The 23390-nt window shown below is 47.4% G+C and overlaps 1 protein-coding gene across 7 annotated transcripts in view; it reads left to right on the top strand.

The window, feature by feature from the left end:
- cadps2 (Ca++-dependent secretion activator 2) overlaps positions 1 to 23390 on the top strand; it is a 59936-nt gene that overhangs the window by 31590 nt on the left and 4956 nt on the right. For 2 of the 7 annotated variants that reach the window (XR_015844008.1, XM_088297659.1), the window contains exons 14-25: positions 1983 to 2084; positions 2423 to 2486; positions 2655 to 2945; positions 7400 to 7556; positions 9366 to 9502; positions 13893 to 14048; positions 14113 to 14260; positions 15970 to 15984; positions 17170 to 17244; positions 17653 to 17736; positions 17863 to 17895; positions 21335 to 21442. Coding sequence is in view for 5 of the 7 variants with exons in the window: in XM_088297659.1 (XP_088153785.1) it covers positions 1983 to 2084; positions 2423 to 2486; positions 2655 to 2945; positions 7400 to 7556; positions 9366 to 9502; positions 13893 to 14048; positions 14113 to 14260; positions 15970 to 15984; positions 17170 to 17244; positions 17653 to 17736; positions 17863 to 17895; positions 21335 to 21441 (1369 nt within the window). In the remaining 2 variants the exon portion in view is untranslated. Of the gene's footprint in view, positions 1 to 1982; positions 2085 to 2422; positions 2487 to 2654; positions 2946 to 7399; positions 7557 to 9360; positions 9503 to 10584; positions 10669 to 13892; positions 14049 to 14112; positions 14261 to 15969; positions 15985 to 17169; positions 17245 to 17652; positions 17737 to 17862; positions 17896 to 21334; positions 21443 to 23390 lie in introns of all 7 variants that reach the window. The other 5 variants (XM_088297660.1, XM_088297657.1, XM_088297655.1 and 2 more) reach the window with 5 other exon arrangements.

Genomic DNA, 23390 nt, shown 5'->3' with positions numbered 1-23390 from the left:
AAGTCTGTTGTCGTGAGTGTGACTCGAGGTGAAAAAGCGAACGGGCATCTTACTGCTGATTGGCTGCTACAAGGAACCAATGCGATTCTGCCGGCGGGGCCACCAGCACACCGAAGAGAGAGCGAGAGCGAGATGCATACACTTGAGATGAGGCGTCGGAGCAAAGCAGGTCAACGGGAATCTTTAGTTCCTTGTCTGGTTGTCATCCCTGAGGCAGATTTGCTGCTTATCGTTTACACTTGAGCCACGTGGAGTGTAAACACACAAACAAGAACAACAACCTACACACACACACACACACACCAGCAGCAGCAGCAGCAGCAGCAGCAGCAGCCCTCCTTCCTTGTTAGCACCCCTCCCACCCTTGCCGCAGCCTTGGCAGCTCGCTTGCTTCATTTAGCAGCAACAATGTGTCTGAAGCACAGCAAGCTGTCGCAGCCCCCTCCCTTAAACGAGGAGCACCCAACGCCCCCTTTAGCCGTGAGAGCGCTTCCGCGCACGCACATGTGGCGCCGCTCGCTATCAAACCTAAAACTGTGTTGAATGGACGCCTGCTAATGGCGTCCTCGTATTTGGATACTTTTTTTTTAACGCACACGCCAAAAGTAAATCAAGGAAACATCTTGACAGATAAAAAGCGTCCTGACAAATAGTAGCCGTGAAATTGTAGCAGAAGATCCGGGTGAGACGCTATCAGAATCTGATTTCACGTCGACGTGAAAATTGTTTTCCAAAAGCCACAATTGGGTGTCGGCTCAAAATAATTTGATTAATTATTTCTCTGACTCGAGTAATCGTTACACCTCAGCTTTACGCACGAGCCACCTCCGATGAGTGATCTGGAAAAATATCGATTAACCCCCCCACATTTCAATTCTTAATCGAGTCCCCCTCCTGGCAGTTGGGGGCGCTGTGCGTGAGATTGCCGTTGTTTGGACGGACATCGCGATCGGCCAAAAAGCAAAATGGCGACCAAAGCGAGCTGTGGCGGCGTGAACCCAACAGCCCCAACTTTTAAATTTGGGGTCTCACGTCCGTTTGGATTCTCGCGTCAACTTGGAACACGGGAAATTAAAGAAAGAAAAAAAAGAAAATATATATTATTTCATTTTATCTTATTTTATTTTTTCACCACAATTTCCAGGAGGAAAGAAAAACATTTCAGGTTGGCTTGCACTTTTTTTGTTTTTGGGCGCAAATGTTCACACTTGCAGAGTTCACAAGAGTTCAGAGGTCAACACGACCTTTTACATTCAGAGGGTCAAAGGTCCACGTCGACGTGTCAACTTAATGTCCACCAAAAAACATGACAGACGTGCACGCGAGCCTCCGACCCAGCTTGGCCTTCACGCTCCAAATACGACTCGCCGCTCGTTTCATGTTGCCGCGATTCGGCGTTCGGATCATTTGACCGTTGATCAGAAAATAAGAATCGGAGCGCAGAGTCGACGGCCTCGTGAACAAAACCAAATCTGGAATGTCGTCGTGCTGCCGGGTTGGCAAAAGCGTCGATGCCAACGCGCTTCGGCGGTAGCTGAGGTCAAATAAGAATTCCTTTCCATGACTATTTGGGGATTCAAAAAAGAGGCGACTTTGCGAATGGCGAAGGTTAAAAATGCGGCGTCCCTCAAGAAATATTTCGTTGCTAAAATGGCCAATGTGGAATTTTCTTTAGCGGAGGAGTTGCTGCACCGTTTGAGTGTCGAAACTTAGCATAACCTCAATACTCATGCTGCCATTAGCCCGTCTGTGGCGTTTTGCAATTTGATGTCGTCTTTGGAAATAACATTTCGTTCTTTCTTTCTTCCTTTGCTGAATTGAGCAACGCCACGATTTTTCACCAAAATCACGCAACCTGCGCGAGGAGTCCTCAATTTTCATGGGATTTGCGTTTAAGGCCCGAAATGTGCGAGAATTGAGACTGAGAAAGCCGAAATTGTCTTCTTCAGTCGTTGCCGATTGTGCTCGTTGTCGTTGTGAAGGCCCGACGGGATGGGGACGGTGACGCTGGAGGAGAAGGAGCAGTTCCGGGCCGTCAGGAGCCGACTCATGTTGCTTCTGGAGAACCACATCACACACTTTAGGTAAAGAAAAAAAAAACGCACGACCGCAACTGCTCGCTTCTTTTTCTTTTGAAAGCGTGATGATGAGAATTTAATAGGTGGGTGGTGCAGCGAGTGTGATGAGGGGGGGGGCTTCTTTACCCCAGAAGGTCATCCCAGTTGGGGGGGGCACACTTGAGTTGTTTGTTCACTTGTCAATGAAGAAGGTGAGGAAAAAAAGGGGGGAGAAATGAGAAAAAGCTTCTTGTTGTTCTTGTTCTTCCTCAGCGTAATTGGCGGCGGCGGCGCCATCTGTTGAAGATGCGCTCGTATTCTTCCTGGAAAATGATCCAGCTCCGGTCCATTTTGTTTGTGTGCAGGTACTGCTTCCCTTTCGGACGACCAGATGGCGCACTGAAGGCCACCCTCTCCCTGCAGGAGAGGGTAAAAATTGGAGATCTATATATCTATCTCTCTCTCTATATATATATATATATATATATATATGTATGGCGGGGGCGGGGGCGGGGGGGTGAATTTGATTACTCATGTCATTTTGACCCGCAAAGCTATTGTCCGTGGCGTTCTTGGTGCTGGTGTGTTTTGTGTCAGGTTCTCATGAAGGACATGACCACGCCGGTTGGCAGCGAGGAGATGCGCAAGGTGCTGCGGCCATATCTGGAGAAGGCGGCGGCCATCAACTACAGCCAGCTCATCGAGTACGCCAACGTGAAGGGTGAGAACGCGCCGACACGCCCCCTCCCTCCCCTCTCCGACGCCGGCGCCGTGCCACCTTTTGCAGCCGAGGCCGAAATGGACGCGGAGAAGCGGCTGCGGGACGCCGTCAGGCTGGCCGAGCTCGTCATCGAAGTCCTGCAGCAGAACGGCGAACATCATGCCGAGGTTGCTCGCCTTCCGTTTTTCGCCTCTTCCAATCAGTCACTTTTAAAGCTTTGCCATTTTTTTTTAAACACATCCACACAAAATATGGAATTTATTTATTTTCAATACTTTTTTTTTTTTAACGTCTTGGATTAGAATTCTTTGCTAGGTTATTTTATATAAAGCACTATTTTTATTTTTCATTTGAATGACTTCATTTTCAGCCGGTGCAAGCTTATTATTATTATCATTATTATTGCAGAGTATAATTTATATTAGTGTTATGATTTCTTTTGTTTTAATGAATCGATGTAGAAATGACCCATGTAGGTATTTTTGGAATATACTTTTTTTTTTAAATGACAGTAATATTTTTTTTTTTATTATTAATTTTGAATGACTTTATTATTCGTGGAGTTTTTTATTATTCTACTTAGTCGTCCCGATGATTTGATGCAACCCACAATCGGAACTTTTCAATCCATTCTTTTATGCTTCTATTTTTTTATTTCAATTTATTTCTTTTTGGGGTGCTAGGTCACCACTTTTTTTTTGGGGTGAGGCGAGTATAATATTCCGTATATTTTAATCGCAACCAATACCCAAAGCACAAAGACGAAACATTCAAATATTGATTGTGCATGTGTAAGAGTAGCATGCAAAATATTTAATAGCGTAAACATTAACGCTTTCAGATACGAGTGAGCTGACTTCCAAGCTTTTGTTCGAATGACTTTTTTTTTATTTATTTATTTTTTTTTTTATTGCTTGAACTTTCACTTTATTGTTGGAATGTCCCTGCTAGCTTAATGCTAACACATAATGGAAAACATCATTGAACGGCTCCCGCTTAGCGCCGATAGTTGTTGAACATCTCCGGTGGAGCAGCACCTGTAGACAAACATTTTGACAATACTAACCGCCGCATATTTTTGGTGCTCTGCAAATAGTGACCAATCGAAGTGTCGCATCCTCCAGTAGTTGTCTGCACCATTCTATTAGACTGCCCCTGGTGGCCAAGTAGCAAATTACTCAAAAATGGATTCATTCCAAATAAGAAGAACTCACTTCAGTTATTTTCTCGGGCCTACTTTATAAAGAGCAATCTCAAGTGGCGCTATTTTCCTTCTGAAAAACGCATTCCAAACATTTTTGCAGCGTTTTGTGCCGGGATTTGCGTTCATTTCATTTCCTTTCAGATTTGGGTGGCCTTCAGAACAAATTAAACGTGGATCTCGAGGCACCGTCGGATACCATTCCCCGTACAAATGAATCCCATTTTTACTTTAATAAAAAAAAAAAAAAATTCTGTTTGTAGTGCCGTGAAATGAACTCCAAAGACCGGCGCGGCTTTTGATCATTTCATCGAAGTTGTCGCCGTCACTTTTCTGCTTGCTGCGTGCGTGCGGACGCAAACGACGCCCACGCGTTGCCAGCTATTCTCAGAGCACCGTCGCCGTGGCAACCTAGCCACCGATGTCACTTGGAAAATTGACAACTCGACGCTCGGGTCAAGCGAACGGCTGGTGCGCTCACTTGGAGTTATTGTGCGTTGTCAGAATGTTTTTTTTTTTTGAATTTTGAAGGACTTTCTTAGGTTGTTCATCCTTTTTGCTGCGTTACAAAACTCGATCCTTTGTTACTCAAAACTCCTGTTCTTAGTAGGCGGGCCGATTCATCGTCCGGTTCGATTTTAATCGGCGATTATGACCTCTTTGAAAATGAGCCGAAATCGACCAAAAATGGCCCCATTTTTGTTGATTTTCAAAAGAGCCAATTAAAAGTTGAGTACAAATACTCGTAAAATGATTGGCTCCATGGCCCAGTCATTTTTAAATGAACATTTTTCTTCGAATTTTTGCTGACATGCGTTTTTGATGTTGTCTTTTTTTTTTTTTGCTGCTGCTGGAAGGGACGAGAGGTAAGTTTGTGCTCGTATTTTTGGTTGCGTTGCATGTTGTGTTTTTTCAGACTTACTGAATAGTTGATTTTTATTTTTGATCTTTTGGGTCGACAACATACGCAAAGTCTCGCTTGGACATAATCCACCGACACCGATTCCTGTTGAGAAAATTCTTTGGCCTAATCTTTTGTTTCAGAAAACGCAAAAAAAAAAAAGAAATACAACAAATAATCTACAAATGCACAAAATGGTCAATTTGTTGATGGCAACCTGCAACCATGTGAAGGATTATTAATCGTCCTTTTTTTTTTTTCGATCAACTTGGGTTTGGTTTGGCCAATTATTTTTTTTTCTGCAGATTTCATAGTTTGAATGCAATGTGCTTCTGCTTGCGCAAACAACACGGTTGCAAACAGAAGGTAGCTGTGTTCCAAAAGCAGAGTTGCTAACTCAGCAGTTTGGTTGCTGCAACTTTTGCAGTCCTTGCCGGACTGTCATTTAAAAAAAAAAAAAAAGACTTTAGTTCCCTGCTAAGAAACACAAAACAATTGGAGAGTGCTTTATTCAAATGTTGTAAACTGAAAAGTTGAAATTTTCATGTATTAGTGAGAGACCGATATGGATTTCTTCAGGGCCGATACCGATTATTAGGAGTCACGGAGGCCAACAACCGATATTTCAAAATGGTGTCAAAAACTCCAAAACTTGACTTAGTTTACGAAACAACTTTAGTGATTTACAACATGTTCAGGATTTTTTTAGATGTGACAAGTTAGCTTTAAAAGTGGGACAAAAATTGCGCGGCGCTCCCAGGCTCAGTGCGATGCAGCGAGTAGAAAATAAACCCCATTTTAATTTATCGGCCTTGAAAATAAAAAAAAAAATCGGCAACATGCCAAATATCATCCTGAGAATCGGTCGATCACGAATATGTACCATATTTTCCGGATGATAAGCCGCTACTTTTTTTCTCCATTTGGAACTATGCAGCAAATACAAGATGGCGGCTTTTCTGTGGATTTTTCTTTCACCAGTAGGGGCGCTCTAGAGTTCAGAAAATATACAAAATAAATCTCCATTTTTTTTTTTTTCCCTTCTTGGTAGTAATTGCCGTGTTTAAAAAAAGCCCTCTTTTAACAATCTGTCACAACATCTATCTCTATCTGTATATATGGTCATGCGCACACCCAGTGTCAAGCCTTGTTTAATTTAATTTCGGCCGGTCTTCTTCTTTCTTTTGTGGTCATTTCTTGCGTGATGAAGAATTGAATTCCCTTTTCTCTCCTTCTTTGTGTTGGTGGAGCTTTTCCGCTGGCTTCCTGGCCGCCGTCCTTTTGAGTGGTCCTCATCTCCCGCGCTTGGCGATTGTGTCTTTGTCCCGTCTCGCGCGTGTCTGTCGAGCGTCGGCGTTCTTCAGCTTTCAAGGAGCTCTAAAGTGAGATGGGGCGCTCGGTTAATGTCGCTTTTTTTTTTTTTTTGAAACTCTGAGCGAGACCTCACGTGGCCCGACGGGAAGTCCCGCAAGGCCACGGCGTAAAGAGCCGCCGACGCTTTTCATTCTGGCCCGACGACGCTGCCTCTTCGTCCTCGCCGCCTTTCAAGGCCGGTTGCACTTTTCTCTCACGAGTCCTTTCCACGTCAAAAGCAGGCAGGCTGACCTTTGAACCCCGCTGCGCCGCGCCAATGCTCTTTAGACCCGACAGATGCTTGCGAGACAGGCGGCATAAAAAAAAAAAAAAAAAAGCACTTAAAAGATGACATCTTTAAGCTTTAGTTCTTCTTCTTCGGAATCATTTTTTTGTAATGTACTCACTCATTTTCGGGGCAGCGGGAGGGCGGGGACAAATGAAGAAAAGAAAAAAAAAACAACAACAAAAAAAAAAGGGTTCGATAAACAAAGGCTTCAGGTTGATTTGACTCCGGCCCGCGAATTGCGTGTGATGTGCTCGCAAAGTTCATCCCCAAAATTGCCTCCGGACGCGTCTTTAGCGCCACGACCGCTCTTTGTGTATGAAGAGACGTTAGCCACCGCCGCTAGAACGCAGATTGTGCCTTACGGGGGCCAACAATTTTCATGAATAAGGCCGGAAGGGTTCCGAGATTGCGGCCAAACGACAAAAAAGGGTCAAGTGCCCGACTCTGCGTAGCGGGACGCACAAAGTCGTCTCAGGGAATCTTGCAACAAATTGGACTGGAATTTGGACATTCAGCTTTCAATCTGACACTTGGCACGCCGCCAAATTTGATAAAAAAAAAATTCAATCGAATAAATTCGTAGCCCGCAACGCATTCTACCCGTTGCCATGAAATTGGGCCGGGTTCGCTTGTTTGAATTGCGGACGGGCGGACGGACGTTTCTCATGACAGGACTCACCAAAAAGTTTCTCGCGCACATGCCTGAAAACCAACCCAAAGTTTGGCATTATGGTGAGGAAGCAAATTTTTTGGGGACTGACGCTTTCCCGACGCTCGTTTTACTTGCGGCCACCAAATGGCCCATCACGATGGACGGCACCAAAAAAGTGTGCAGACGATTGAAGAGCCACTTTTGTATTTTGATTTTGTCCGGCAGGCGTTTTCGCTGTGGCCCGAGCTGATGCGCGAGCACGCCGAGAGCTTCCTGTCGCTGTACGGCGACGACATGGACTCGTCTCTGCAGGTGCAGCCCGTCGATTCGTGGAGCAGCTTTGCGCTCTTCCAGCTCCTCAACGGATTCCTCAGCGCCGATCGTGAGTATTCTTTTTTTTTTTTTTTCATTTCATTATTTTGGGGGGGGCAGGGGTCCTCGTAGTTCAGTCCTTCTCAATTACTTTCTGTTACGCCCCCCCGAGCAAGAAAAAAAAAAAACAATTCAATTAAAAAAGATGGAATTGCGGGCCATGTAAAAGTTCTTTTTCGACGGCGGACCGCCGATGGCTCGCTGGCCATAGTTTGGACACCGCTGAGCCAACTTAGATATTTGTGTGACTTTTTTTTTTAACGTCAAATAAATGAACGTTCCGAATTTCAAATTTCAAACTGCAACACGAGCGTCGCAAGCGAGTCGAGCGGCAAACTAAAAGCGTTTTTTTTTTTTTTTTTTTTTTTGCGTGTTGTTGATGTTTTTCGGCTCAAGGTCCCAACGCCAGAACGTGACGGCCATTGTTGGCGGCGGCGGGCTTTGTGTGCACGCGCGCGCCAAGCGGCCTTTTCTTCCCGCCGGCGTGATAATGCGGCGCGGTCCCAAGGGCGCTCGCCGAAACAAAAGCTCTCGTCGGCGCCGGCGTGTTGATTTTTGCGTGTGCCATTGTGGGCGCTAATTACACGCAAGGCAAGACGAGAAGGCCGCCACTTGGCCAGCCTTGCAGCGCGTCAAACCTTGAGAAGATGAAGACGGCTTTTTCAAAGGCTCGCTTCAAACGCGGCAACTCGCACGCTTTGGAAATGCTCACTTGTTTGGTGTCGGCGGGAGGGGGGGCCAGCAGGTTGCAAATGGATGACTTGACGTTCTCAGATTGTTGTCTTACATACATTTTGTATTTCAAATCATTTTCGTCTTCCATCAAAATGTTTTTTTTTCTTACGTTTTCTACTTTTTTTTTCTTAATTCTAAGTGTTATTTTCTTCTTGCTTTTCGCGCGTTTTAATGGATTTTCAAATTTTACAATTGGTGTCTGGCATTTGTCCAACTTTATTTTCAAGTGACTTCTTCCATTTTGTTACTTTTTCGGCACAAATTTCGCAGAGTTTTTTTTTTTTTTTTTTTACTTGTTTTAATATTTTCTTCAGCCCAATTTTTTTTTGTCCTGAATTTTGACAATACTTTTTTTTTTTTTCTTCCCATCTTGTGATGCGTCGTACACGAGATTTTGTGGGGAAACGCTCACTTGTCGTTGGCGGCGGCGAAGGAAGGATGAGGGAGGACGTGGATGCGCTCGCCGGCTCGCTCGTCTTTTTGGCTCCCTGCGGGGGGGCTCAAAAGGCGCGCGTTAATCGCGAGACGAATTTGCGCCTAATGAAGCCCGCCGAGACGGGAGGACGTCGTTACTGTTGCCGTTAATTCACCGAGGATGCTGAGGCAGGCGGAACAAGGGCTGCGCCGCCGCACTCGTTTGCTCCAAAAATACGCACAGAAAATGTTTTCAATCGCCGATAAGAAAACATGTTTCACATACTGCCCATTATTCACAATAACATTTTGAATCAACAATCATCAAATGTAGTCCATTGGTTCAAAAAAACCTAACCTGTATTTTATGATATTCTAATTCACTGCACATTTACGGTCATAATCAAGCACGCGACCTTTGTCAAATATTTGATCAATCATTTTAAAATCATTTCAAAACACTTTAGCAATATGTGGCATTTTTTTTTTTTTTTAAATAATTAAAAATGAGCTTGACGCACACACTCAGTGACGTGTGCGAGGACTCATTCGAATCCCAAAATGCATCCAAATTGAAACGTGGCCAACGACAGCCGCCAAATGCCTTCCGTTTCTCGCCTTCCTGCTGACTTGACCTGACGTTGTGGCTCCGCCTCCTGCCGCAGCCCAGCTGTGCAACGGGCCCTTCCACAAGCACCTTCAGGATCTTTTCGTCCCTCTGGTGGTGCGCTACATCGACCTGATGGAGTCGTCCATCGCGCAGTCCATCCATCGCGGCTTCGAGCACGAGACCTGGCACGCCGTCAGGTAAGACGCCCTCGCCTCGCACGGCCCCTTTCAACGCGTCTTGCTTTTGCAAAATCGGCAACTCATTTGCTGCCATTGACGGCTAAAGACGTCAAAGATCTGTTTTTTTTTTTTTTTCCCCCGCAACTTTAATCGCAACTTTGAGCCGTGGGGGTCAAAAGGAATCGGAACCCGGCTGCAATATATTGATCAAGTGCATTTTTCAAAGGCGGAAACGCGGACGAGTCTTTCAAAATTCCCGTGTCATGCCATAAATGGAACGAATGAATGTCTTGGCTGAGCGCCTCCTTTGACGCAAAGCGCCAACCAAACAGGAGCCGAAGTACGACATTTTCACTTGTCGTCCAAAAACGCCGCGAGGCTCCCGAGGCGCTCTTTCTTCGAGAGTTCGAGATTTGTCCTCAAGCGATGACTCGAAATTGCTTTTCGTTGCGATATGTGCGCCCGCCCCAGTCCAAATGAGAATGAAGCCGATGCAACGGCGCCCCCTGCTGTCCACTGAAATGAACGGGCTGGCATCGCGCATGCCGAATTTGGTCACGTGACATCCAAAAAGCCAGCGCGGGTTTCAGTCGACGGCAGACGAGAAAAAATGGCGGCAGACTGCCGGATTCTTCGGCCTCATTCTTCTTCTGCAAGCGCAAAAAGCGCGTTTCGACCACACGATACCATTTTTGTCTTGAGCTCCACTTGGATTAGGTTAAATAAAAAAAGTTGAGTTTAAATTAAAAAAAAAAATGCTGAGAGCGACCCCCATTCGTGAAGCAAAAAAAAAAAGGAAGTTGAGCTTATTTGGACAAACGAGGTTTTCACCCGACGGCGACGATTTACGAAAAAGAACATCAAAATAATTGGGATATTGTTCGCCAAAAATCGTTGCAACGAGGGGGGAAAAAAAGCGGAGTCACTGAGGATATTGGGGGATTTTTGCGGACGTCGTAACGTTTCTTTGTCACCCCCCCCCAAAAAAAAAAGAAAAAAAAGGCGGCGACAAAACGTTTGCTCCTTTTGTGGCTCCTCGCTCACGGTCCGCTTCTCTTGCGCTTCAACTTGTTCTTTCTCATCTCTTCGGCCCTGCTCAGGTGCCTGACGAGCAACTTTCCCAAAGTGCCGACTCTGCCCGTCTCGCTGCCGAGTTTGTGGATGGCGCCGCTCTGCCGCAACACGTACGATGGCCAGCAGGGGGCGTCGCGAGATGTGCCCAGCCTTCCTGTTTGCTGACGCGCGGCCGACGCTTGTCGCTCGTTTGTTGCACGGAGCCACGCCTGCGGCGATGCGTGACTCTCCGCTTGGGCCTTTGCTGCTTTGCTGCGACGTCGAGTTTGGAATCGCCACTCTGGATTGTCCGCGCTTGGCTCGTGTTTGCTTTTTTTTTTGCTGTTTACTTTGCATGGCTCTATTTTGGGGCATTTGTCGGTTTCTGCATGCAATACCGAGGCTGGCGAGGTGAGTCGACCGATCCAATTGGTCGGCAATTCATTGAAGCGGTCGACTAGTCGTTTATTTATCTGTCGCACGGCTTTTCCCTGGAAAGAGCCTCGTCACATCCGCGATGAAAACGAAAGCGTCGCGGCGACCTGCCGAATGTGACGGCACATTTCAAACGCAAAAACTTGACCAAGGTTGCGGCGGACGCCTGCTTTCATTTGAAAAAACTTCTCGGGGATGCAAAGTTGAATCCGAGTGGAAGGTTGTGTCATTTTTAAAAACATTGAAAAATGCCATGAGTCGACGAATGGTGATTCCATGTTGGGTCGTCCGCGCGCTGGCGCTGGTCCGCTTCTGCGCCTGATTTTGTGCTTTGCGGAAGGCGCCGACTTGGCACCTTTGCCGCCACGACGACTCCACGCTTGCTTTTGAGCGCGTGATTCGTTCATCGTTTGTCCATCAAGCCTAAATTTGGTTTGAGAGCTCAACATGGACTCCGCCCTTTTGTTCGTGTCCTCTCATTGGCTGCTTCTGCGTCCGTCCGTCCGTCCCTCCGATCTTGTTGTTGTCTTAGTTTTTTTTTTCTGCTCATTTGTCAGTCACTCCGGTCGTGTTGCTCGGGCGAAAAAAGTCACTGAAGGACTTCTTTTTCTTCTCCGTTTTTTTTTTTTTCCCTCAAGTGAGTATTTGAGGTCATCGCGTGAGCGCTCAAAAGTAAAGTTTGGAGCTTCAAACACGTCGAAGGACTTTTTGAGTATGAAAAGTCGAAGGCATAAAAAGCCGTCGACGTGCTCGGCGAGGCCGACGCCAAACAACAATTGTGCCGATGGCCCTTAGCCGCCATTTCAACTTTCATCTTCATTTTCGGGTTTTCTTTCTGCTGCAAAGCCGACAAGAAGCCGCTTTGGAAGCTTCAAAGAGTCCACGTGGAAATCTTTTTTTTTTCCTCATTTGCAATCTTGCTCGCCGAAAGGAAGTCTTATTGAAGCGGATCACGTGTCCTGCGAAGGTGGTCTTTGGTCTGGTTCAACATTTCAGATCATCCTTTGGTCTGCTTGCGTGTTGATCGGAACCGACTGGCAGGAAATCGACCTAAAAAAAAAAAAACCCAAACTGATCTGTTTTTTTGCCCTTGTCCTTGCGCAACATCCACCGGACTCTGGCTCAGCTCCAAAACCTTGTTCCTGTTCCTGATCCGGTCCATGTCCACAGCCCAAGGCTACATTGACACCAAATCCGTTTGAGCGATCCACTTGGCCTAATTCGCCGGCGTTTCACCGCGCCGTCGCTCACGGGTGGGCGGGGCTTCGGAGTGTGACCATGACAGTGAAGGGGCGGGGCTTATTTTTGGGTCCACGGCAGTGTTTCCCTTAGCAAACCAAGAAAAAAAGGTTTCGTTATCGCATCGAAGCAGCCGACACGGTGCTAAATATTTTTGTCTTAGTAAAGTTAAAAAAAGAAATAAAACACGGCGGATACGGCAAGCTCCTCGTTCGCTTGTCGGCAAGACTGCTCACGTTTTCTTTTTCTTGTCCCTCGCTGAGTGTGACGTAAGACGTCACGGCGCTTATTGGCTGCTTCCCCAATCTCGTTTGAGCGTCTTCTTGCCGGTTGTTGACTTTTGAAGGAAAAACAAAAAAAAACAATGTGGTTTGAAATTTGGTGTGTTTAATTGAAGACTTGAAGACGTGGCGCACGCTCGCGTCCTCCAGGGACGCGCAAACGGAGCTCAGGGACGGAACTCTGTCTGGTTACCATGGTTACCGCACAGCTACGCTGCTAACTTCCTGCTTACTTGAACAACATGTCCGTTGGGGGCCAAGTTGGTTACTTGGGGGTCCGTTGTGGGAGGGGGGGGGGATCGACAGCCGGACCGCACTCGGTGCTTCACGAAAGCCGCAAAGAGCCGAAAAACAAGAAAACAAGCTGGCACTTCATTAGTGAACACAGACGGGTGAGTGGGATCGGCCTGTCACCCCTGGGGGGTTGGGGGGGGGGGCTTTGCTGATCCTTCAGCGGTGAGCCCCGCTAATTAGACATGAGGGGGTAGCCCAAGCCACTTGTTGGCGTGCTCGTCTTTTAAACGCCAAGTGAGAAAAGTGAGAGGCATTTCCCTCCCTCCTCATCCTCCGTCCTCCCGTGGCTTTCATCCCCGCCGGCTGCTGCACACTTGCACGTCGTGTTGTCACCTGCATGTAGCGGAGGCGGCGGCGAGACGTCCATCTGTCCTTGAACGCACCACGAGCGCACGCTCTCGCTCGACATGTTGTTGTTGTTGTTGTTGTTGTTGTTGTTGTCGCGCTTGCACATATGTTACGCGTCGACGGCACAGGACGGCACAGGACACACTCACAAGCCATTTCAGCATGTGCACCATGATTAGGAAAGACAAAGTGTGCTTTTTTTTAATGCCATTATTATTTTTGAATAAAACACCTCATATTTTTTTCTTTTTAAACCTGATCCCTGTTTTTTTTTTGTTGGTTTGTTTTTTGTTTTTCCTACAGCAGTTGTGCGGACGCGTTTGTTATTTGTGGCCTATGGGTGGTCGGGCTCAGTCCATATTCTCGCAAATAATGACGAGCCACTGTATGCAAAGCGAATGATTGTTGAATTCATTCGATCAGTAGATCAAAAGAAATTGAGAACCGATTTCAGTTTCCTGATCCCAAAAATATCTCATCCGAGCTTGTTCCCGGATCCTCCGATTCAAATGAAAGGAGCACATTTTTCTGAGATTTTATAATCCGATTCTCAAGTCCGTAAGTCAGTCGAGCTATAAACTCCAATCTTTTGTTCGGCGAAAGGCACAAAGATGACTTTCGTTGCAACCCCTTTGATGTGCGTCAAACGTTTGTAGCGCATTTTCACCTTCCACCCAATTGAATGAAAACGTCCCATCCCCCAAAATCGTCCAAAGCGCCGCTGACGTTTTGCGTTTGGCTTTTTGCGCCCACGACAGGAACGGCTCGGCCACGTCCGAGGATCTTTTCTGGAAGCTGGACGCGCTCCAGATGTTCGTGTTGGACCTCAACTGGCCCGAGGCCGAGTTCGCCAAGCACCTGGAGCGGAGACTCAAGCTGATGGCCGGCGACATGATGGAGGCCTGCGTCAAAAGGTGGGCGGAACGCTCGCCGTTGCTCCAAAAAGCGCCAACGGATTGGCTTGCTTCGCCCCCGCAGGACCAAATGCGCCTTCGACGGCAAAATGCAGAAAGCCGGCAAGTGGACGGACTTGCGCCTGCCGCTGTGCGTGTGCACCGTGTTGAACGTCCTCATGGACGCCAAGAGGCGTTGCTCCAAACTCTGCGTGTTGGACGCCGGCCAGGAGGTACGAGCCTGGCCAAACGTTTGCGCTGCAGCCGACAAGCGGGGCTTGATTGGTTATTCCTGAGAGTGAGGAGACCAGCCCTTGGTTTTAGTTTTACTTTTGAAAAAAGCTTTATTTTTTGGGGTGTTTTACGCATGTTCATGATTCACCCCCGAGAAAAGAAGACCAGTAAGTTTTTTTTTTTTTTTTTTTTTTTTTGGCGTGGAAAAATCCCCCCAAATATGATTTCAAAAGCGACGTCATTTGCTGGCACTTTTTTATTGGCTGCCGCTTGATGATGTCACTTCTGTGCGACATTCGACACCTCCCAGGTGATTGTTGGACCTTCTGGTCTTCCGGGAAACGGCCGTGCCGTTAATATCGAAAGAAATGCTTTTAGAATCAACCGCAAAAGCTTGCGTATTCAATGAATTGCCAACGGCGAAAACAAAGCACGTTTCTCCACAATTATTAATTTTTTTAGACAGAAAATGGAGTTTCAGTTTGTTTTTATTTGATTTCAGTGACAAAAATGTTTTTTTTTAGTTTTAGTTTTCATTGACTAAAATAGCCTCGGCTGTCTGACTAGCCATCCATTATCGAAGCCGTGTTTATCCTCACAATTATTCGATTATTTGGCGGTTCGTTAGATCCAAAAATCATTTTTCATTTTTTTCCCACAAAACAAAACTTTCGTCGAAATTGACCTTGCAGAAAATGCACAAACTGCTCTGAAAAATGTTTTATCGTTTTTCAAAGTCGGAGAAAATGTGTGCGGGCAATCAAAGCGACGAGGGGACGTTCCGTTTAAAGTAAAACATGTTTTGGTTTCGACTCTGTCACGCGGGGTCACCTTAGTTCACCTCCAATCCAGCGGTTTTATTTTTCCCTCTCGAGAACAAAATCTCGGAATAATCAATCGCCACAATTGTCGCCGATTAATTTGATCATCAGATTGTTGTCGAGTCGTCGGTTCATTCTTGCACCTCGACTCCGCGCATCAAAATAACGTTTGATACAAACGAGCCTTTCACGAAACCGCCGGCGACAAATAATTGCCGCTCTTCCTTTAATCGCCGTAAAAAGGAAAAGAAAAAATCCAATCGGAGTCAACTCGTGCTTTATTGATTCTCTTATTAGGACGACTCACAGAAGGCAAGAAATAAAAACGGCTCGACGACGCCTCCAATTGTTGAGGCATTTTTGACAAAAGCGTCTTGCCGAGACTGCCGGAAATGCTTTTCAAGTGCGAGAGAAATAAACGGCATCAAAACGTTTTGAAAGGCGGCGGCAAATGTTGGCACGGCGCCGCCGAAGGCAGGCGGCCAAATCATCTTGTTTTGCTCAAAAGCTTCTGCGCTGGGGTCGTCGTTGGGGTCAAACGCTAAAACTGGCGGCCTTTCATCCAGACACGCCGACGCTTGATTGGCTGCCGGGCCGACGTGAGGCGGCGGCCTTGATGCCAATGACGGCGGAAATCCCTCTGACGAAAAGCTCACACCATCCTGTCAGCGAGACAAAAACAAGAATAATTGCTTATGTACATGCTGTGTCGATATGAACAATATACTGTATATATAAAGTACTGCATGCATTTGGATATATACATATATGTATGTGAATACCTCGGAATATTAATATAAAATGTCAAGTTTCTAATCTTCTTGTGTTTTGTCCTCCTACACGTGTGCACGTTTGCATGCGTGTGTGTGTCATTGTTGGCCCCTCAGACGGACGGACAATGGGTAAGTTTCCACTCTTGTTTTTATTGTTTTGAAAGATTTATCCGAAGGAAAGTGCAATGTGAAAAGTGTCTTTTTGCAAAGACAAAACCATTTTTTTTTGTTTCTAGATATAGCAATAGTAGTTTTCATTTTGCTTAATATTTTTTTTTCCTGAATAAAAGTGTCAAATAGTTTGCGTATTATTTTGAAAGTTCTCCTTTTAGGAAAGTCCTTTTTTTTTTTTTTTTTAAGGTAACAAAACTACAACATGAGAAGTTTTTGGTTGCTTCTCAGGCAAGTGCTCTGTAAATGTCGTCTTATTCGTGAGCCTTTTTTTTTTTTTTCTTGTTGATGTTTCGAGGGACTTTAGCTGAACCAAAATCGTAGAGGCCGAGCTGCACGGTCTTTGTTTACAGAGTCGCATGTCCCTCTCCAAATGTCTTCTGAAATACAAGTCAGACAATGAAGAGCCGTCTTGTACGAGGACATTTTGCGGTTCGTTAATGGGGTGGGGGTTCAAAAAAAAAACCCAACCTCATCGGACCCGCAATTTGTCAGCGATCCTCACGCTTTGTGGATTGACATTTTTTTTTCATTTGGGTTCTGTCTGAAAGGCCATTGTGGCGCCATTCAGCTGCACCCCCACCCGAGCCCCTCCCGACTCCGCCAGTGAAAAAGTGGCATGAATGTTTTTTTGCCAAAGCGGACGTGAAATGGCGGACTAATTGAAAATTAGGTCCCGGGCGGCGCTCCGGCGACTTTGCGCTAATTGTGCAAAAAAAAACGTAGCCTTCACATTCCACCTTGTCATTCACACGGCCGCAATCGGCACTCCATTCGCTGCTGAACTTAACAGATGTCGCGTAGCGGCCATGTCGGCAGGGGCCACATGATCCCCGGATCGCACGTGGACATTAAGAAGCTCACTCTTGGTGAGGTTAACTCTTTTTTTTGACGGAACAAAAAAAAAAAAAAAAGTTGTTGGGCAAGCAACAGTACGCAGCGCTCCGTGCGCGTTGCATCTGCCGATCAATGATGAAATATTCCTTTTTTTTTTTTTATTTTGTTGCTTTTCTTCATTGTCATTTGTATTGCTATGGTTTGGGCGCTCCGCATTCCTCGCAGCGCTCCAAAAGCGGCGTGCGCCGTTCACGTTTTTGTGGTTTGTCAGTGAAGTGAAATGACCGCCGTTGCTTTTCCCCGCAGCGACATTACCACTCCACGATCGACGTGCTCATCGACGACACGTTCCGAGACGTGATCGCTGCTCTCGTTTCCAAGGTGACGCCAATGCTCTCGTCCGTTTCTTCAGCTAATTCTCAGCTTTGTCGTCAAGCTGACGTGCTTCGGGTTCCGAGTGGAAAGAGTCTTTGGTTACTGTTTTGCATTTAAAAAGGAGAAAAGATGTCATCAAAGTGAATGAATGTGCGTATGCGCGCACAAATCTGGAAAAAAAAAAAAAATCTAAACGCTACTCATCTTTAACATCATGTTGTGTTTTATAAATTGGAGTCGAAATGAATAAAACCAAATCTAAAAATAAGGATGTGACTAAGGGTGGCCCATATTTTTGCTTTTGAATCTTGTCAATGGGAAAACAATGCGTGCTGAACGTTTGCAAATGAGCGTGTTTCACTTCAATGTGTTTAATGTGCTATTCTCAATTCATATTTTGTTGTGTGCGTGTAGTTGTGCGCGGTGTTGGACACGGTTCTGTCCAAGCTGTCGAGATACGACGAGGGAACTTTGTTGTCATCCATCCTCTCCTTCACGGTCAACACACGCCTGCTTTGATTTTTGATTGATTTTATTTCCTTGTCTCCTTCAAGGCTGCAAATGGAATCTTTTCCACTCCAATAACGTGCTTTTCTTCCTCCTCCTCTTCTTTCTCCCGTGAAGGTGAAAGCGGCGGCCAAATACGTGGAAGTTCCCGTAAGTCTTTTTGTAAATTCCTCATCATCGCGCGCATGATCATCAATACAATTGTCGTCAATCCTTGTTGAAGAAAAGCCCACCCCGAAAAAATGAAGCTTGAACACGACACTGAAAAGCAAAAGCATTTATTGATGTCAAACGGCCGTGAGTTCGCTGACGACGAGAAATAAAAGTGGCTTCCCAAAATCGCAAAAAGAAGCCACGCCGGCAGCAATGAGAGAAAAGCAAAGACAAGAAAGGGAAAAGTTGCAGCCTGAAATGACAAAATCACAATCAGATTCTTCACATTGATGTCGTATTAAAATCCAGTGTTGAAGTTTTAAGTCAGCGTTTTTATCCAGTCAGAATTCCGCCAGGCAGATTTCGCAATGCCGGGAGCATGCCCTCGTCGTCCGAGGCCTTCGGATAAAATGCGTGCGGCCGTCTCAAGGGGGCTCGTTGGCCAATTGGATCGCGAGTCGATGACAGTAACGCCTTCTCGCCGGCCGTACGCAGAAGGTGATGAACGCGTCTTGTGATCGGATACTCGCGAATCAACGCGACCGAAAGTCGCAACTGGCGATTGTTGGAAAAATCTCAAATGTATTTTTAAATCCACAAAAAAGTGCGGCTTTAATTGCAGATACACTTGCCGCTTCCTCACATTCCCACCCCGGGCTGAGGGGGCTTTCCTCCGTCGGCGTGCAGCATCACCGCCAAATGCCGCTTCACCGTCTTTGCATTGGACCGCGGGCGGCACCGATTGACTCACGTCTGCCGACTCGGCGGCCCGACCGGGGTTCTATTCAAGTCAAAGATGTCAAATTGCGAGCGAGGCGGCGTCACTTAGTTATTCCCGAGCACGACAATCCTTGTTTTGTGTTTTGTTTTTGCTTTTTTTCCGGCCGGGCTGGTTTGTTTCCGACTAAAACCATCGTCTTTGCCTGACATCTGCTCGAATCCATTTGCGACCGGCGTATAATTAAGCAGCCGACGCCATCCGAAGGAGCTGCCCCGCCCCCGTCCTCCATTTTGTTCTCGGGTTCCCGGGCAGACTTCCTGTGAAATTACAATGTAACGTGCACCCCGGCCGACAGCCCGGCCCGCTCTTTTGTGCGCCGGCAACCCGAGAGGCGGCTCAACTTTCCGCGCAGCTGGCGAGAAGACGCCTTGAATGCTCGCAGGTGCGCCGCGAAAAGACCATTTGGCGTCGCCTTCGGTCGCGCTTGCGATTGTCGGCGAATGAAAGAGGTCATCGACGCCAATTTGGACTCTCAATTGCGATAGTTGCTGTTGAGCGCGGAAACGGCTTCAAGCGCGTCAACGTCCAACCGTAACGCCAACGCGACGCTAAGCCACAAGCTGCGGCGGGCGAGCTAGCGTGGCAAGCCGCCGACCATGCGGAGCTTTAAAAACGAGTTTCCAAGTCCACCTCGTGTAGTTGTGAAGTGCGTGTGAACGAAGGCTGGAACTGCGCCTGTCACGCGTCTTTGTCACCCCGTCGGCGTGAGACGACACACTCGGGGAAAGGATTGCCGCTCGGCCTCCGGGGGGGTTAAGACCAAGATGGGGATTTAGCGTCTCGGATGACACGCACACACATTTTCTCGTGTGACGGCACCTACGTTGGTGTTCTTCTTTCCAACGTGTCGGCATACGTGAGCGTCGTTCTTCTTGACGTCTTAACAATGTCGAGTCAACGTCGCCAAGAAGATTTTGGTGAAGTTTCGAGCGCGGCGGCAAATCTTTTTTTTTTTTGCTACGGGTCGGATTCACCTGAAGGCAACGGACCGGCTTCAAAATGACCGAGTCGTTCTCATTTCGAAATCCATCGCGTAGCCAGTTGAAAAGATTCGCAATTCGAAATTTGTCGCCGGGCCTGAAAATCAAATCATTTCCGGGAGTCCTGATTTTGATTTTTGCTTCTGCTTTTTCTGAAGTCGGAGGCTGGACTGTTTTTTCTTGCAATTGAACGTGTTTTTCGTGAATTATTTCCACACGCTTGCAGCATTTTAAGGCCGAATTTGCGGCGTGGCGTGACGTTGCTGCGTGAAGTAACAAATGTCGTCTACCAGGAAGAACGGATGGCTTTCCGTTTGTGACGCTGGGATGAAAATTTTCAGACGAGCGAGGATCTGAATAAACGACGCCAAAGAGGCGAACCGCTATCATCAACAAAAAATAATTATTATTATTTTTACTTTTTTTTTTTTTAAACCAAAATTCTTGGACCCGCGCGGGCATATGAAGATCATGTCACCTTGATGGTCGGACATTTCACCGCTCCAAAGAGCGTGCCGGTCCGACGATGACGATCGGAAAAACAATTTGCCATCACGGATCGGTTGACACCATTTGAGTCCATAAATCGAGGTCATTTCCTCTTTTTTATTTTTTGTCGTGGTCTTTGTAGTTGGCGTCGCCGGTCAAACTTGATGACGGACGGCTCGGCATGGCCCGCGTCCTTCTCATCAGAACTTTGTTCCATGTCCAAGCCGGCGACCATCGTGCGTTCTTCTCCGTTTCTCGGTGGTGACAAATAAACGAGGGGGAGGCCGACGAGGAGTGGCGACGCGTGCTCATCGCTCGAGTGAAAAACCCAAAATAAGCGTCCGGTCGACTTTTCACCAAAGTCTGACCGTCCTCGGAAGGTCTGGGATGTTTTTTTTTTGCTTTTTTTTTTTTTCTCTGGCTCGTTTTTGTGGTTGATGTTGGCCGGACAGAAAAGAAAAGTGGTGAACGTTTGTTAACCTCAAGGACCCGCAGCGGACGTCCATCGGCTTGACGGACGGCCATCTTTGATGGTCTCGCCGACGCTCGTGACGGGCGTCGGCCAACTTTTTCTTGCTCTCGCCCGCGGTCATGTGACCTCACTTTAACCTCTTTTTCCCGTCCGTCTGAATTACAAACGCCTCAATGACTGCTTGCAGCGTGTCACTCCCTGTTAGACCGCCTCTCTTTTTGTGTGTGCGTTTGCGTCACGGCTCCAGAAAAGCGACCCGACTTTGCTGTCGTGGCGCTCGACAAAAAAAAAGAAAATCCGTTCAATCTGCCTTTTGACTCGAGCGTGTAAAGCTAAACGCTTTGCGTGTTTGTCCCCGTTTAGGAGCTGACGTGACGCTCTGTGTTGATTTCGCGATCATGCCCCCCCCTCCCCCACCTCATCCAACCGCCCCCCTGAGGGCGACGCAGACTGTGAAAGATGTCAAAGCGATTACAAAAAGCATTCGACTTGTAATCTCCCCCGACAACAAGAGTGTGAATGAGGATATCAGTCGTGCGCACGCACGTGCACGCGCACGCACACGCAAATGCATCAGGTCTTTGTTCTGTCTTAATGATTGTGACACTTGATTAAGGACGCGTGCCTTAGATGGGACAGGAAGTCGGCCATTTTGTTTTGCCGCAAACGTGCGATTCGCCTCTTTTCAGCGCTTTGACTTTGTGCGCCCTCCAGAAATCGGGCAAGGACGTCGCCGACGCCTACGTCACCTTCGTGCGGCAGAACCAGGACGTCCTCCGCGAGCGCGTCTACGACGACGTCTGCATCGACAAAGTCTTTGATGTGAGTCACCTCTCATTCGTCGTCTTCTTTTTTTCACCTCCTCCTCCTGAGCGCGACTTTTTTGCGGTTCTCCTCCTCCCGACCGGCGCTTTTTTGGACTTCGGCTTTCTCCGCCTTCTCTCTTTATTTGTGCTGGTCTTCCTTCCTCTTCACCGCCGCCTTGACTCCGCTTTTTTGGCTTTATTTCTCCCTTTTGAATTGTGTGGAAAAAAAGGAAGCGAGTGCTTCATTTGTCTCCTTAAAGGTAACGTCGTGCCCGGCGGGCGCTTTCTAACTTGCTTGTGTTTACGACGCACGCGCACACAAATATTGTATCTGAACACACACCGTCTCACGCTGTTGGTTTGTCTTCCTGCACCGCGGCGCGTCCAAAATATTTTCAAACACGCCGCGGCGGTCGATACGGCGGACATGACGCCTCAGACATCGGCGCACATTAGTCGCACAAAGCCTCGGATTACTGCCGCTATTCACGTGCTAATGGGCCCCACTCGCGTCCAGTCACGCTCGGAGGCAGGGAGCGGGCCTCCCGACCCGTCTCCGCTCTGCCTCTCGCCGGGCGGAGTGAGCGGCCATTTTGTGCGAGTGTGATGAGGATAATGAAGCACATCATCTTCATCATCTTCGCCGGCGTCGGAACGAGCGTGCCGAAGGCTGAACGGGATTCATTTGAGGAAGGAGGTGGAGCCCCCCTCCCCTCCTTCGCTGACCTGCCAATCAACACCTTGACGAGGAACTGATCACTCCAACCGTCGTTCTGGCAGTGGCGGACCGTCAAGGCCTTCTCTGCTAACCTTACAGAATCAAGAAAAAAATTCTTCCCATTGATGGCATCTTAAAATCTAGCGTTGAATTTTTAGGTTCGAGTTTATATCCAATCAGATTTCAGTTAGCTCGTGTTGCCAGGCGGATTTCGTAATACCAGTCCGAGGCCTTCCGATCCGTTCGTGCGTCCGTCTCTTCTGCGTCTCAAGGGGGCTTTGACACGTGATGGACAGTTGCCATAGCCAATCAGATGCCGAGTTGCTGAGGGTACGGCCTTCTCGCTGGCCTCACGTTGAAGGTGACCAACGCGTCTTGTGATTGGCTACTCACTCGTGAGGGGGCAGCGAAATGCGGAATCGACACACCCGGAAGTCGCAACTGGCGACCGTTGAAAAATCTCAAATCTATTCTTGCTTTTTTCACACCACAATGGCCGAAGGAGGGAAAAGTGAGGACATTTTCGAGAGAAGCTCGGCCGTCCGGCACTCGCTCAGTACTCTTCAAGTGCGTTTCTGGATGTTAGTTGTCCCGCCGCGGTGTCATATTATTCAAGTCGGACGACGTCGGACTTGACCGAAGGCCGACGTGTGAAGTGCACGGCCGCCACTTTGTTCTCGTGACTTGTTCTTCCTTTCTTTGCTTTTGCTTCTTTCCTCCTCTTTAAATTTGCTTTTAAGATTCAGAGTGAAGTCAACTTGGCCAACTTCTTTTGAATTTGACTCAACTGCGGACTTTTGTCGACGCAACCGAAAAAAGCACTTTTTGGGGCCGGCCGACGTCAGACGACGAGGAAATCCGAATTTCCCGCCGCGAAGCGCTCCTTGCCGTTGTTCGGCAAAACCTTTTTTCTCGTTGGGGCCGCCGCTCGCCCGAGTGGCCAAAAGCCGCAAATCGCAAATCGGGCGCGTCAGTTCGGTTTCCGACTTCACGACGAGCACTTTGAAGAGGTTTTGTTTTTGTCCCCATTTCACTTTCCACAAAATGCGAGAAATGAAAAACGACCAGGTGGTGTTTGTTCGCCGAGCGAGCTTGCGTTCCATCCTTTATGAAGTTGATTCATTTCTGCCGGCGACTTCTCTCCAAATGTGACAAGAAAGAAAGCAAACGTGATGACGAGCGCTCTCGTGCCGGCGCAATAAACGACGATGACGTCATCGAAATTTCAAAGGAGGCCGATGGCGTT

Source organism: Idiotropiscis lumnitzeri, chromosome 6, assembly GCF_059441095.1.
Source record: "Idiotropiscis lumnitzeri isolate Australia: NSW breed Sydney's pygmy pipehorse chromosome 6, RoL_Ilum_1.0, whole genome shotgun sequence".
NCBI lineage: Eukaryota > Metazoa > Chordata > Actinopteri > Syngnathiformes > Syngnathidae > Idiotropiscis > Idiotropiscis lumnitzeri.
Note: the sequence above shows the minus strand (reverse complement) of the source record. Positions and strands in the feature narration are given on the sequence as shown.